Source organism: Platichthys flesus, chromosome 10 (genome assembly GCF_949316205.1).
Source record: "Platichthys flesus chromosome 10, fPlaFle2.1, whole genome shotgun sequence".
NCBI classification, from domain to species: Eukaryota; Metazoa; Chordata; class Actinopteri; order Pleuronectiformes; family Pleuronectidae; genus Platichthys; species Platichthys flesus.
In genome coordinates, this window is record NC_084954.1 from 13,518,870 (window position 1) to 13,533,537 (window position 14,668).

The 14,668-nt window shown below is 40.3% G+C and overlaps 2 protein-coding genes across 3 annotated transcripts; one reads left to right on the plus strand and one right to left on the minus strand.

The window, feature by feature from the left end:
- Positions 1–278: 278 nt before the first annotated feature.
- On the plus strand, positions 279–1,920 carry LOC133961960 (interferon alpha-inducible protein 27-like protein 2). 2 transcript variants are annotated; one of them, XM_062397376.1, is made up of 4 exons: positions 279–413; positions 568–591; positions 699–860; positions 1,671–1,920. In XM_062397376.1, exons 1-4 carry the CDS (start codon positions 404–406, stop codon positions 1,712–1,714), a joined length of 240 nt encoding a protein of 79 aa, XP_062253360.1. In that variant the 5' UTR covers positions 279–403; the 3' UTR covers positions 1,715–1,920. The 2 variants fall into 2 exon arrangements, with proteins under 2 accessions (XP_062253360.1, XP_062253361.1); XM_062397377.1 differs by having other exon boundaries at positions 285–413; positions 702–860.
- Positions 1,921–6,943: 5,023 nt separating this feature from the next.
- On the minus strand, positions 6,944–10,680 carry LOC133961961 (cytosolic 5'-nucleotidase 1A-like). The gene is made up of 6 exons (XM_062397378.1): positions 10,490–10,680; positions 9,783–9,944; positions 9,301–9,430; positions 8,033–8,143; positions 7,696–7,880; positions 6,944–7,324 (listed from the first exon to the last, which is right to left on the minus strand). The coding sequence occupies exons 1-6, from the start codon at positions 10,631–10,633 to the stop codon at positions 6,959–6,961; spliced, it is 1,098 nt and encodes a 365-aa protein (XP_062253362.1). The 5' UTR covers positions 10,634–10,680; the 3' UTR covers positions 6,944–6,958.
- Between the last annotated feature and the right edge of the window lie 3,988 nt (positions 10,681–14,668).

Here is a 14,668-nt window from a genome sequence, read left to right on the forward strand (position 1 = left end):
GCAAAGTCTGTTTTTAAAAGGTGCTATATAAATAAAGTTATTTGTATATTATTATAGGTGGAGATGTCAGTGGGAGACTAGTTAAATACCAAGTTGGGGAGTTGCTCTTCTAGTTAGTCTTTGTTCCTTTCATCAGCCGACCACTTGCCATCAGACATTATAGTGTGTGATAGTTATTCTTTAACTCCCACCATATAATCGTAACATCCCTTGATTGGCAAAGTAAGTATCGTGCCACGTATTTCAGTATCGGCTTGGATGTAATCCGTTGATGCCCTTTGGTCAGATTGTACCAGAGTTTCGTTTCTGAGGAAACCATCATGAAGTGAATAAATACCAGTCCAGCTCCAGGCTGCTCACAACAGAGGAAAGACACAGCAGAGAGGAGAGCAAAGAAAAAACCATGGATCCTGGTGAGTACCACTCTTCCTCTGACTATACTGAAACATTCTTTTAGAAAATCAACACCTATATGTAGCATCATGTTTCACTTGATTAATGAAAGCATGTAATACAAGTCTGTAAAGCTCCGCTCTAATAAGATGCCATTTTATCCTTGTGTTTCAGTGACAAAAGCAGCAGTTGGAGCAGGTAAGACATTAATAGAAATGAAATATAAATAACATTAATAATGAAAAAAAAAAAAACAACAATCATAATAACAATAATAATGAAGGCTTCATATCTGTTGTGTTCAGCAGTGGCTGAGGGCAAGACCCCTGGTGCTCTGGGGGCCTTAGGTTTCACCTCAGGTGGAATTGAGGCAGGCTCCCCGGCTGCTAAAATGATGTCAGCTTCTGCAAATGCTAATGGAGGTGGAGTGGGACCAGGAGGTCTGGTGCCTGCTTTTCAATCAGCAGGTAAACAATACAAGGTTCATTTTGGTTTTAATTGTGTCCTTGGGTGGATAACTTCTATACCTTAATGGCAATGTCAACGTCTATTTTATATATATAGCACATTTAAAAACAACTTGGTTGACCAAAGTGCTTTACAAGTGGATTGGTACAACCAAAGGACAGTAAAATGTAATACATCAAAGTTCAAGTAATCCAAATAAAATACAATTATTAATGTAATATAAAAATAATAAAATATGAGAAATACGATAAGGAGAGAAAATCAGCTCCGATGAAACGCAATCAACTCGAGGAGAAAGCCTGTGAGAACAGAGGTGATTTTAACAGGTATTTTAATTGTGTTAAAGACAGGGCAGATCTAATGTGAAGTGGTAGGTTGTTCCACAGGTTTGGGGCGGCTACTGCGAAGGCGCGATCACCTCTTGTGACTAGTCTTGTCTGAGGTGTGTCGAGGAGCAGTTGAGTTTCTGATCTCAGTTCCCTTACAGGAATGGCATAATGAGAAGTTCGGATAAATAAGACATTGCCAGTCTGTTAAGTGATTTAAAAGATAAAAGTAGGATTTTAATAACGCTTCTGTGACATATAGGAAGCCAGGCGTTTAATGGATGATTTGTCTATGCCTACAAATAGAGAATTACAATAGACGAGAGGTTATGGACGCATGCATAATTCTCTCTAGGTGTTTAATTGTTTCTTGCACTGTTTTCACCTTTTCTAATCCACGTAACATCTGTGATTGTATTGGTATTGATTTCTCTGTTGCTAGATAAAATGAACTGATCATCCATTGTGTGTGTGTCACTGTAGGTGCGGCTGGTGCGCTAAAGGGCACCAACAGAAGCTGCCAGTGATGGAGCAGCTGGGAGGTGGTTGGAAAGCCTCTTTTGCTGAATAATCAACATTTGGTTATCCTGTTAATCTGATGAAACAAGTGATGAAGCAATATGTTTAGGTTCTGAAATGTTTGGAAAGATGTCTGGTTTGCAGTCACCTGACATGATGGTTCATTGTTTGAATCTTACATCTCCGAAAATAAAAGCGACCGAGTTAAAACACATTTGAAAGAGTTGACTGGTTCATTGTCCTTTTTAGTTGAGGTATCTATTTATCTACCAGTGTATCATAACACTGTTGTGATTTATAGACATGAATATGTACTGTAATATTTTATTTAATAACTTACAATAACTTAAATATATTTGTTAAAGGTCAATTAACAAAGTAAGTAAGATCTAGGTGAAAGGGATCTACTGGCAGAAACTGAATATAAAGGGATCTTAGTGATGTTCTCACCAGTGTGTTTCATCTATATTATAGGAACTGTTTTCTTTACCCCTAAATGAGCCTTTTATGATTACGTAGGGAGCGGATCCTCTCTACGGAGGCCACCATGTTTTTTACAGAAGCCCAGACTGGACAAACTAAACATCTTCTGAGTTTTTATAACAACTGAAGGTTACCACAGGTTCTCTCTCATGTTTGGAAGAGGAGGGTGAGGTGAGGGGTATTCAGCTGCAACATGAAACTTCTCCACCAGATGTCACTAAATTCTTCACACTGAACCAAAATATTTTTTTTTACTCAAGGCTAGTTCATGAAACAAAATCCAACTATCAGGAGAGGGAGTGTTGTCTAGCAACCGGCAGCGTAGAGTAGTAGCGTGACGGAGAACGGCTTCTTGTCACTTCCTTGATTCAGTGACAAGAGGTGTGGGACTACAGCTGTGGACCAATAAGGGAGAACCAAAGTGATTTACGGTGACTCTCCTCCAATATTTATCACATTAAATCTACTGTTATAATTATATTGACTATCTATTGCTAACTGATTTAGCCTAGGCTGTGATAATTGTCCATAGCTATGTTGTTCAACTTTCATTGCATTTTAATAAATACTTGAATTGGACCAGTCCGGCTCATCTCTTATTTAGGATAAACCAACACGCCGACACTTCTCTTCATTGGTCCCTGTCCGTTTTAGAATTGATTTTAGGATTTTACTGATCACTTTTAAAGCATGCCAGGGTCTGAGCTCAAGACACATCACTGAGTTTGTGACCCCTTATGTGCCTTCAAACAGCCTTAGATCCTCAGGAGGAACCCTGCTTGCTGTTCAAAAAACAAAAGGTGAACCTGCTTTTGCCATCAGGGCCTCTTAAAACCCATTTGTATAGACTTGCTTTCATGTGATACTGTGATTTAAACGTTTTCTTTTCAACTTTTAATTTGCTTATTGAGCTATTTATCTCCTTTTATTGCTTTTACGTGATCAAGTTTATATTTACCTTTCTTGCGTTGTCGTCAAAGCACTTTGCAAAGTCCGTTTTTAATAAGTGTTATAAAAATAAAGTTTATTTTTATATTATTATAGGTGGAGATGGCAGTGGTAGACCATTTGAATGTAAAGTTGGTGACTTGCTGTTTTAGTTAGTCATTGTTCCTTTCATCAGCTGACCACACCCAATCAGACTTTATAATGCGTGACAATCATTCTTAAATTCTCACACATTATAATATTTATCAATTGCAATCTTAAAATACATTCATGTGAAACAGCCACATTCACCAACAACGTACAAGGCTATCAAGAAAAATTTATTCAAACAAGAACGAGAAAAAAACTCCAGTTTTTAAAGTACACAGATGAACAGTGAAGTGATAAAACTGTAGACGCCTCATGGAGATTCTGCTTAAAATGACAGAGTGCATGTCTTCAGTGCAGCCGTGTAGCACAGGTCAGGCTCCATTCAGACTCACTCTTTATCAAAAATAGTCCAGGGTCACTTGATTCCTTGTCAGAGGAAACTTTTTACCTCTGACAAGGAAGTTTTGTTTTCACCCCTGTTGGGTTTTTTGTTTGATAGTCTGGGAAAGAATAACACGGGACCAAAGTTTCATCGATACAGCCCAGTTATTAATTATTTTATTAAAATCAGACAAGCTATAAGCCTGCAGATTATTTTTCCATATCTTTGTTTCCAGTTGGATGGATTTCATCAGTTTCATTTTCCTCAGCAATCAAGTAGAGATGCTCCCTAGTGTTCAGATTGTACGACAGTTTTGTTTCTGAGGAAACCATCATGAAGTGAATAAATACCAGTCCAGCTCCAGGCTGCTCACAACAGAGAAAAAACACAGCAGAGAGGAGAACAAAGAAAAAACATGGATTCCTGGTGAGTACCATTTTGCATCTGATTAGACTGAAACATTCTTTTAGATAATCAACCCCTATATGTAGCATCATGTTTGCCTACCATTCCAAAGTCCTGTCTTTGGAATGGTGCCATGAGGCTTACTTCGTCACACGTCAATCATCTACTTTATTTATACTTCACCATCATTGTTCCTTTCATAAGATGACTACACCCAATCAGACATTGCAATTCGTGACTCACAACTAACATTCCCAAACAATGAATGATACGATTATATGGTGAGAGTTTAAGCATAAGGGGCCTTCTCTTTCTCACCTCTCATTCTTATTTTTGGGAAAATTGATTTTCATCTCCATTGCTAAAATGACGACAGCCGGCTCCATCAATTTGAAATCAGGGTTCTAATGAAATTACACCCCAATAGAAATAAAATTCCAAAAATAATAATGAGCCGTTGGAGGTAGATAATTAATAGAGGAGAAGGCCCCTTATCCTTAAATTCTCACCATATAATCGTAACATTCCTTGTTTGGCAATGTTGTTTTGCGTGTTGTTGTTTGTTTGTGTGTTCATATAGACTTTTAAAAATCACAAGTGAGGAATACTTTGATGACCATTAAACATGTCAATGCAATTAAACATAGAGCTCTCTTACAAAGTTAATAATTTAATTGGGTGCCAAAAGCTTTGCTTGAATGAATGTTGGTCTCTGTCTCCCTCTAGTGTGAAATGGGAGTAAAACTACTGTCAGTATCCATCTTTTTCTAGTCATTTATTACATTATTATTACATTTCATTTAGCTGACGCTTTTATCCAAAGTGACTTACAATAAGTGCATTCAACCATGAGGGTACAAACCCAGGGTTGTTGTTAGGCCTCATTATCTGAATAATCAACATTTGGTTATTCTATTAATCTGATGAAGCAAGTGATAAAGCAGCATGTTTATGTTCTGAAATGTTTGGAAAGTTGTCTGGTTTGCAGTCATCTGACATGATGGTTCATTGTTTGAATCTTATATCACCGAAAATAAAACCAACCGGGTTATAACACATTTCACCTACTTTATTTATACTTCACCAGCAGTGTTCATTTCATAAGCTGACTACAACCAATCAGACATTGCAATTCGTGACACGCAACTAACATTCCCAAACAACGAATGATACGATTATATGATGAGAGTTTAAGCCTAAGGGGCCTTCTCTTTCTCACCTCTCGTTCTTATTTTTTGGAAATTCGATTTTCATCTCCATTGCTAAAATGACGACAGCCGGCTCCATCGATTTGAAATCAGGGTTCTAATGAAATGACAACCCAATAAAAAAAGAAAATTCAAAATATAATATTAATGAAATGACAACCCCATAGATAAACAAAATTCCAAAAATAAGAATGAGAGGTAGGAGGTAGATAATTATTAGAAGACCCTTTAAGGCCCCTTATCCTTAAATACTCACCATATAATCTTAACATTCCTTGTTTGGCAATGTTGTTTGCGTGTTGTTGTTTGTTTGTGTTTTCACATAGACTTTTAAAATTCACAAGTGAGAAATACTTTGATGACCATTAAACATGTCAATGCACTTAAACATAGAGCTCTGTTACAAAGTTAATAATTTAATTTAGTGCCATAAGCTTGGCTTGAATGCATGTTGGTCTCTTTCTCCCCCTAGTGGGAAATGGGAGTAAAACTACTGTCAGTATCCATCTTTTTCTCGTCTTTTGAGTGTCCAGAGTGCAGAGTTCACTGACGAGCAAAACTTATTTCTGTGTTTGTAAACCGTCAGATCTTGCTTTTCATTTCATTTCTTGATTGAGAGTAAAGAAGGTGAAACTTTTCAAGTTCTGCAACTAAATGAATAAAAACCAGTCTGTTTATGGTGGAAAAAATGCCAGAAGCTGTGCTTTTCTCATAAGGACACTTTTACTTTAATCTTGAAACCGAAAAGTTTGATTGTAAAACTGAATGACAATAATAAAACAGACATAAGCATGCAACAACCAGGGACACACTGAACTTTGGGCACTTTAGGGACAAGGAGCATATTTGAAAATTGCATGTGGCTGATAACAATATGATTTATTACAAGAGGAAATAAAAAATAAATATTTGACTTATCTTCTTCATTTGCAATCTTAAAATACATTCATATACATTGATGAAACAGGCCCATTTACCGTGCAAGGCTGACCCTAACCCTAACCAAAGAAAAGAAATCAAACAACGACGGGAAAAAGGCACCAGTTAATAAAAAAATGTTGGAACACCCAGATGGAAGTGAAGTGATACAACTCTAGCAATCTTCTTAAATGCCTGAGGGCAAGTCTTCAGTGCAGCTGTGTAGCACAGGTCACTCTCCATTCAGACTCACTCTTATAGATTTTCTCCCACACATCTGTTTAGTTCTCTTCTATTTTAAGGACTCTTTATTTCGATAGAGTTTGACTTTCAGATGATTATTCTTAATGTGGGTTAATGTGGATAAAAAGTGTGTTATATGAGTTCATTCAATTATAAATGATGTCACCTGGTGGTTCTTCTTGATCTGTAAGCTAGAATTTGAGCAAATTTGTTTTCTTTTTAGTACCTATTGGTTCTGTTTGGTTTTAAGGACACTATTGCCTCCACAAGGAGGTTTTGGTTTCACCCATGTCAGTTTGTTTGTTTGATTTTTGCTAAACACAGGATTACAGCAGATTCAGGAATTCTTTCTGTAACAATGTGTAATAGAGCGTTTTTCAAAATGTTGATCTTTTTCCCAGAGAATTATTCATGGAACTTGATCAGTAATATTTAAGAAACTTGTATCTATGTCTCTGTGTTATTTGGAGCAGCCTGTGCTTTAATGTGCCATTATAGTTTCAATTGTCAAGCAATGAACGCAAAAATGAAATGTCCCCTCAAGCTCCTTGTCTGTCACCACCGTGATGTCCAGGCTACTCTGCAGACGTCTCTTTGCCCATCACTCCTTTCTTGCTTAACTCGTTAGCTTTCCCGTAGGGCACGTGGCATGCCACTGTCCCCATTTCTACAGCCCCGTCCACATGACTCTTTTGGTCATCAAAGAAGATATGTGGCCTGATCTCCTCAAGCTTGGGGCCCTTGGGTGCCCCTGCCAGAAAGTGAGCCTCGTCGATCTCCAGGCCCCATGAGCTCAGTGTATTCATGGCTCGTTTACCAGCGCTGCCGTCATCGCGAGCCGTCACCAGGTATGTCCGGATGGGGCAGTCCATGCGCTGGCCATTGACATTCAATTTATTTTGCAGTTTTCCTAAAGCCTCGAGGAAACACTTCATTGGACCCTGCAGGAGGATGGAATGAGGGAGTGCAGTTAGTCCACACTTTCTTTTCTACGGATGTCATATTCATATTTTATTGAATCTGTACTTAATATGGTTATATGTGGATTCCTCTGCAATTGGCGATTAATAGTAAATTACAGTTCAAATATCTTAATTGCAATTTTACATCCAAATTAAGATGTTACTAGCTCTGACACCTGGTTTCTTTTCTGTTGCACTTTGTCGTAGAGACGTCAACATGTTACCACAGAGATTTCGTCTGTGTGTATATTTGTGGCATAAAAAAGGGTCACAAGCACAGAACTGTCCTTAAAGTGATGAACTACATTTCTATTAGCAGTGTTACAGTTGTCACTAAGTGTTTACTGTACATGTTTCATAGGATCCTTCTCGTGGGTCTTCTCATGCTCCTGGAACCCTTCCAGTCCATCTTTCTTGAAAATGCGCTCCGACTCATCAGAGAAGAGGACTCCATCCCCGTCGAAGGCGACTCGCAGCTGAGTCTCCGACACTTCATTCATCTTCTCCGGGGTGAACATGATGGCTGCTGCTATACCTGGTTCATTCAGAGCATCACACACACAGGGTTACACATCCATAAATCTAAGCTGTAAAGATTAGGTGCCGACGTGAAAGACTACCTATCATTAGATTATCATTAAATATTATTAAAGTTTCTCAATGACACATAGTTCCTTTTGTACCGACCTTTCGCCAGAGCTTCTCGAACCTTGCCTGGGTCAGACGACAGGTACAGGTGGGTGTGGTCAGCCACGGGTCTGTTTCCCCCTGTCTCACAGAAGCGCTCGATGAACAACTCTGCAGAGATAAGGACACAAAATGCTCAGTGAACAGTTAACGCCATGAAAGGAATGAAGTCATCACCGAATATTTCATTTTAAAATGTGTTGACCCCCCACCTTGCCTGTATTCGGATAGCGAGGGAAGTTAAATAATATTGACTTAATTAAGGTAAATAAGATATTAGTAATCTTCAAATCCTGAGATAGTAATGACAGTAATGAAGAATCAAGAAATGAAGGCACAACTATTTTTGTATTTTGACTGTTGTTATATTAAATACTGACAGTGGATGATGTGTGACTATAGTAGGCAGAGCCCGGAAGAGAGAGAGAGAACCTGGAGGGACATGAAAGGATGACGTGTCATGCAGATTTTTCTGCTTGGTCACCCCTTGGTCACTCAATCAGTGGATGCAGGGTGAGGAAAGATGAAACCCCTGTGAGGAACCATGAAGACTGCAACACATTGTTGTGTGTTGACTATGAGACAGATCAAACCATAACCACCGGCAGTCGCTGCTCATCCACAGAGATGAGAGCGACCCGTTGAACCAAGAGGCAGCCTGTTAACACATAAAAACATAAATATAACTGCAAAGTAAAACACAACAAGAGATTCTTAGATTAAAGTCCGTCCCTTATTCTCTTTGCATGTGACTCTATTTCCTCCTCTTTCTGAGCCAATAGAGGATTCAGTGATGTCTCCAGTAGACTTGATTTGTAAAAATGGGAGCTAGAGAGAAATTATTTTTGTCTCAAGTAACTTCAACTTCTCTGTTCTTTGAACCGCTCGCTTCATGACAAACGGATGTCCTTATATTGAGAAATAGAGACATTAGTGATGAGGCCAGTGACTGTATAAGAATATGCTCATTACTGCCATATAAAAGCCATGAGCGTGCCACACTAAAGCCATGCTATTACAGCCCTACCACAGCCATATTCCAACTATAATACAGAAACACTATAGCTTACAGCCACAACATAGATATATCAGAGCCATACAGCAGCCACACTACAACGATTCTACAGCCACAATACACCTATATTACAGCCATATTACCGCCACAGTACAAACATAATACATAATACAGCCACAGTACAGCTATCTTACAGCCGTAAAATAGCCACTCTAAGTAGCCCTACTTTTTTTAATATATATTGGTAACTCACGATGATGATTGATGGTATTGTTGAGTCTCGGGCCAACCTCTGCATCGTTGTCCGTCATAAGCACAACATCGAACAGCTCCTCACTGTCAGGGTAAAGCTTCCTCAGTTGAGTGTTTACAGCCTCCAGAGCCTGGGAACACAACCAGACACAGATTAAAGCAATATAACAAGAAGAAAATAACAAAAGAAAAAACTGTTTTACTTCAGAGAGGTTTGATGTGTGTTAGGGTGGGTTCATGTTTAAAGCTTATTAGTCATCCTCCGCCTCAAAGAGACACGACCCAGCGCATAAAAGTGACACCAAGTAATCACTCTGCATTGGGTTTGATTGGGTTTGATTGTGTGTGTGTGTGTGTGTGTGTGTGTGTGTGTGTGTGTGCGCGTGTGTGTGTGTTTGCGCGTGTCTGTGTGTGTGTGTGTGTGTGTGCTGGTGAGTGCTTGTGAATGTCTCTTCTCCTCAAATTCCACTTGTTGTCTCTGACCTTGACAAAGGAGCAGGCAGGTCCGGGGCTGAAAGGCTCCGTTTCATGCTCCCTTTGATACTGGATGTAACCCTCCATGCCTTGCTGTTCGTAGATCTGCTGCTCCTTCTCCATGTTGAAGAGGACTTGAGCCGACACAGCGATAGTGATGGCGTTCTCCGGCTTCGGATGGAGGATGACAGGTAAAAACAAAAATGTTGTTTCATGAAGCCTTGCCTAATGCTTAACACACACAATAAAGGATTGGGTTTGAAGAGTTGATATTGTTTTGAAATTGGGTTCAGAATTGTATCTTATCCACCTGCACAGACAGTTCATTATTCATTCTCAGCAGCATAAGAGTAACAAGGAAACTCTTGCTGATGTGCAGACTCAGTCTCTTTAAGACAGGGATCATTTATAAAAGCTTTATCGACAATGCCAAACTTACTAACAAATGAGTTAGCGTGGTATGATATAGTTTCCCCTGGAAGACATAGTGCAGGCCCACACCAGAACGGCTGACAGCCAATTCTAGTTTGTTGGCTGAAGTCCCGTTTGACTGTTACTTAATTTAGTTTTAACTTTAAATCAAAAGTGATGACAGAAAGTTTTTTATTTATAACTTGTATTTCATGTGATGTGCATTGTTTTTGCTGACAACCCTTTATGAAGTCGAGGAAACTCACACAAACTCAATGGATTGCTGCGTAAGGAGAGATACTCACTGGTATAGGGTTCCTGGTGGGGGTGGAGGGCTTCAAAATCATTCTCTCATTTTCCATGGGGCCTCTGCGGCTGCTGCTGCTGCTGCTGCCATTTGTGGTCCAATCCTGTCCACTGCCAGTCAGAGTTTGACTGTTTAAACTCATCGTACCTCTTCAGCTCACCCCTCTCTCTTCCTCAGGACCACACTAAATCAGTGTTTGTCGGATGGCTCTCTTTCTTTGCCTCTGTCTCTTGGCTGGAGATCCAGACAAAGTCCTTACTCACTGCTACGCACTCACAAGTTGAATCCTGTCCTGGTGCATCCAGGAAATCTACTAGGCACTCGGCTAGATGCTCATGAGCAGGAGTGAGATGCTGCAGGAAGTAAGAGAGATGGAGAGAGATTCAGGAAAATGCTGGATTCAAGCCATTTGCGTCCCGCCCCCTTTCTTCTTAACCCTTACTGAGACTGGTTAGCAGCAGCAGAGCATGTTAGTTAATGCATGAGACAGCAAGTTGTTGCACCCGTTGCCCAGAACAGACCAGCTATCAAAGCACCAATGTGTTGTGATGCTTAAAATGCATTCTTCAGTTAAAACAGAGGAGCTTGATATCTCGGTGAACATATAAGAAGCCCTTGTTTCTTTAAATCATACAGGGCTTTATTAGATATTTTAAAGTCAGTAGAATATCTTTTATTATGTTTGAGATGCAAAAAATATCCTCCCTTGTGCTTCATTACATTCCATGTTCCTGCTCAGCAGTCTGGGAAATTAAGTCTGTCCTGGTTAATTTGCTTCCTCTTGTGCATCTAATGATTATTTCCTCTTGCCTCGTCCTTGTGAGAACCCCTGCAGGATGCTGCCGTGGATTGAAAAACCAAGCAGCAGGCCCAGTTGCCAGGCAACGGCAAGTGAGTCAGAGGGGCTGGGACACCTGCATCCATTTTCTGATTGGTCAGAAATCCGAGAAAGAGACAAGTGATGCAGGGCGATGAGATGACAGTGTTTGTTACACTTTGAAGAGTATAAATGCATTATTAATCATATGAGCTAAGCATTTATGGCCACAAACAGGCAACTTATCGATGACGAAGCTGAGCAGACGTCTTTGCAGGGAATCAAGGAACAAGTGGCTAAAAGAGACACAGCCTAACGGGAAATGCGCTGGAAACAGCCGCATCCATTAGGCCATCATCTTCATTCACTTCACAGCAATACAGAGGCAGCAGATATTGACTGTTGAAACCACACAATATTGTTTTTATTTTGGTTACCTATACATTGCAGGGCTGCAGGCACTCAGATCCAGACTGCAGTGTCAAAATACAAAACCACAGGGTTCAAAGTGAACCTATCTAATTGTTATAAAGGCAGCACACATTAGACCCACATCACTTAGTGTTGCCAGACATCTAAGAGCAATATGTCCGGTCGTCTAGAACCATGCGTCAATATTAATGAATACAATCTTTTTTACTCTCTTAAGCGATCATATTGTGTTTGAATTGATTGTGTGTAAGTATGTCACAACAATGATGTCGGTAAAGGCAGGTTATGTTTTCATTCCTGTCTTTTAGAAGGTTTGTTTTTCTAGTAGCAACATTGTGCCAAAACAACAGGGTGGATAACAACGAAACCTCGTGGAATGGCTGAGAGAAGAACCCATTCATCTTTGGTGGGGAGCCAGATCAGGAGGCGGATCCAGGGACTTTATGTTGACATTGCAAGTGGAGCATTTCATTACATTTTTGGTCATTTCTCAGAGAATAATTAATGAATCTTGATCAAAAAATCAGAAAAATTTAGCGAACTGATATTTACAGTCAAGGAATAGTGTCAGGTACAATATATGTGCAATAATTCGGTACCTATATATTCTAAATTACATATATATAAATATGTAATCCACCTACCTCGTGTATATAAAGTATCCTGTGGAAATCTTTCCATATTTATTCTAGCATCCCTGCACTCTGCATCATTGCACTAATTCTACATTGCATTGTCATTGTTGTTATGTTTTATGTGCATATATTTATACTTTTGCAAATATATTTATATTCTTACTTGTACATAGTAGTTAAATTGTTATACTTGAACTTGTTCTGTTTTGTTGCTCTTAATTTTTCTATTTCTGTACGTTGAGAGCAACAGAAAAACTGGAGTCAAATTATTTGTGTGTGTACGTATACATGGCCAATAGAGCTGATTCTGATTTATGAGGGTGTGTAATTTGGTGCAGAATCTGGATCCTGTGAATATAAGGTTTCATACGGGATTGTTGGGCCTTGGTACGTGCTCTCTTGTCACTTATACAGGATTGAGGTACTTAATAGCAAATAACACATCAGCATTTCATTCTCAAAACTCAAATGTGCTCAAACATATGCAATTAAAAAAATTAGCATTTTCCCGTCCTTCAACATTAAAAAGACAAAAGTATAAATATTTATACCTCAAAATGAAAACACAAAATAGGCTTGATTAACTGATGCAAGTATTGGTTGTTGCACATGCTTTAACTATCTGTATTCGTGTGAGGAATAAGCAGATCAGAATCCCCTCCTGTTTGAGTGGCTTCATTATTTCCGTTCTCTGTGTGTTGGACCTGAAAACCGTGTCAGTCACCGCTTGTATTTCGAGCTCACAGCCACTAGAGCGTAGTAAAGGATAAGCAAACCTCCATGTCCTGAGGGTTCGTGAATACCTCACCGCCTCCCCCATTGATTGAAGACAAAGAGGATGTGGAAGAGAAACTCTGCTCTTTAAAGGAAGTCCATCTCAAAACCTAGGTAGTCTGAATCTTTAGATACTATAAAAAAACTTGGAAGTGTTGCTGCCTTTACAGAGACGTTCAATGTCTGTGTATATCTATGACTTGTGGTTTGAGTAGAATAATCCCAATAGCTTCAAAGTTCACCACAGAATGACAGACATTCTATTGCATAAAAGACCGCTTGGTAAGATTTGATGATTTCAAGCTTAACATTAGGACTGTGGTAGAGAAAATACAGAGAGTTACTGCGTTTCATGTCTTCAAACGCAGCAGTGAAGCCACATATTAACTACACTATTCCAATCTGTCTCGTGAACGCAAATATTAAAAAAATAAAGACTCCACACCCTGCTGTGTTTGTGGAACACCAATGATACATGCACCATTTGTGTTGGCAAGGCCCTGGGCCTCTGTGTGTGTGTGTGTGTGTGTGCCTTTGTGTTACAGTCTCCAGCTCTGAGGGGGTTAACAGGACGTGGAGACAGTTGGGGCCGCACCCACTGAGCTGATTTGAATAACGCCGGCGCGAGGCACAGAGCAGCCAGCCTTTCTTCACACCGGCTGTGGAACCACTCCCCTCGACTAGCCTCCCCCGCCCTGTTGTACCCTGGACTGGCGGGAAATGTTAGACACACAGAGAGAGAGAGAGAGAGAGAGAGAGAGAGAGAGAGAGAGAGAGAGAGAGAGAGAGAGAGAGAGAGAGAGCGAGAGGGAGAGAAAGAGACACAGAAACAGAGTGAAAATAGAGGGGGACTGCATATGCTGGACTCAAGGAGCTCTTGTGCACCTACACTCTGCAGCTGTAGTTGCCCTGAAAATGCATCTGGTCCAGAATGTACCTCTAAAAGAAAGAGAGCAGGAAGAAAGAAAGAATGAAAGACAGAAAGCCGCAAGACAGAGGCTACACCCCTCCTCCCTGGTTTTGGCGCGAGACGGATAGGGAGATAATGCTCTCTCTCAGTGTTAGACTGTGGGAGGAGACAAAAGCAGGCATGAGTGGAGCAGGCCAGAACAAAGACAGGGTAACAGCCTGGACTACCCCTCTACCCCCTCTCAGGCCCCACCCCCACACCCCAACCAACAGAGCCTGAAGCCTCGAAGCCAGGCAGATGACTATTATAACCTTAATCAGTCCTTCAAAGCAACCACTCAGCCATGTTGGCCACCACCAGGTTCTTTGTTCTGACTGGGCCTCTGCTTGGTTTTGGACAGAATTCTTCCTGCTTTGCCCTGTGGGCCTAAAAAACTCCCCTCCACACACACAAATCTTGTTATCGCACACAAGTAGAAGCAATCTCTTTCTTTTATGGCAGTGACCCGGGGTGATGGTCATTTACCTCCAAGGTAGAGGACGCAGAGTGAGGTTGTTCACGGGGCTCGCAGCGCAAACCATTAGCAGAATCCATGCTGCACTCGAGTGA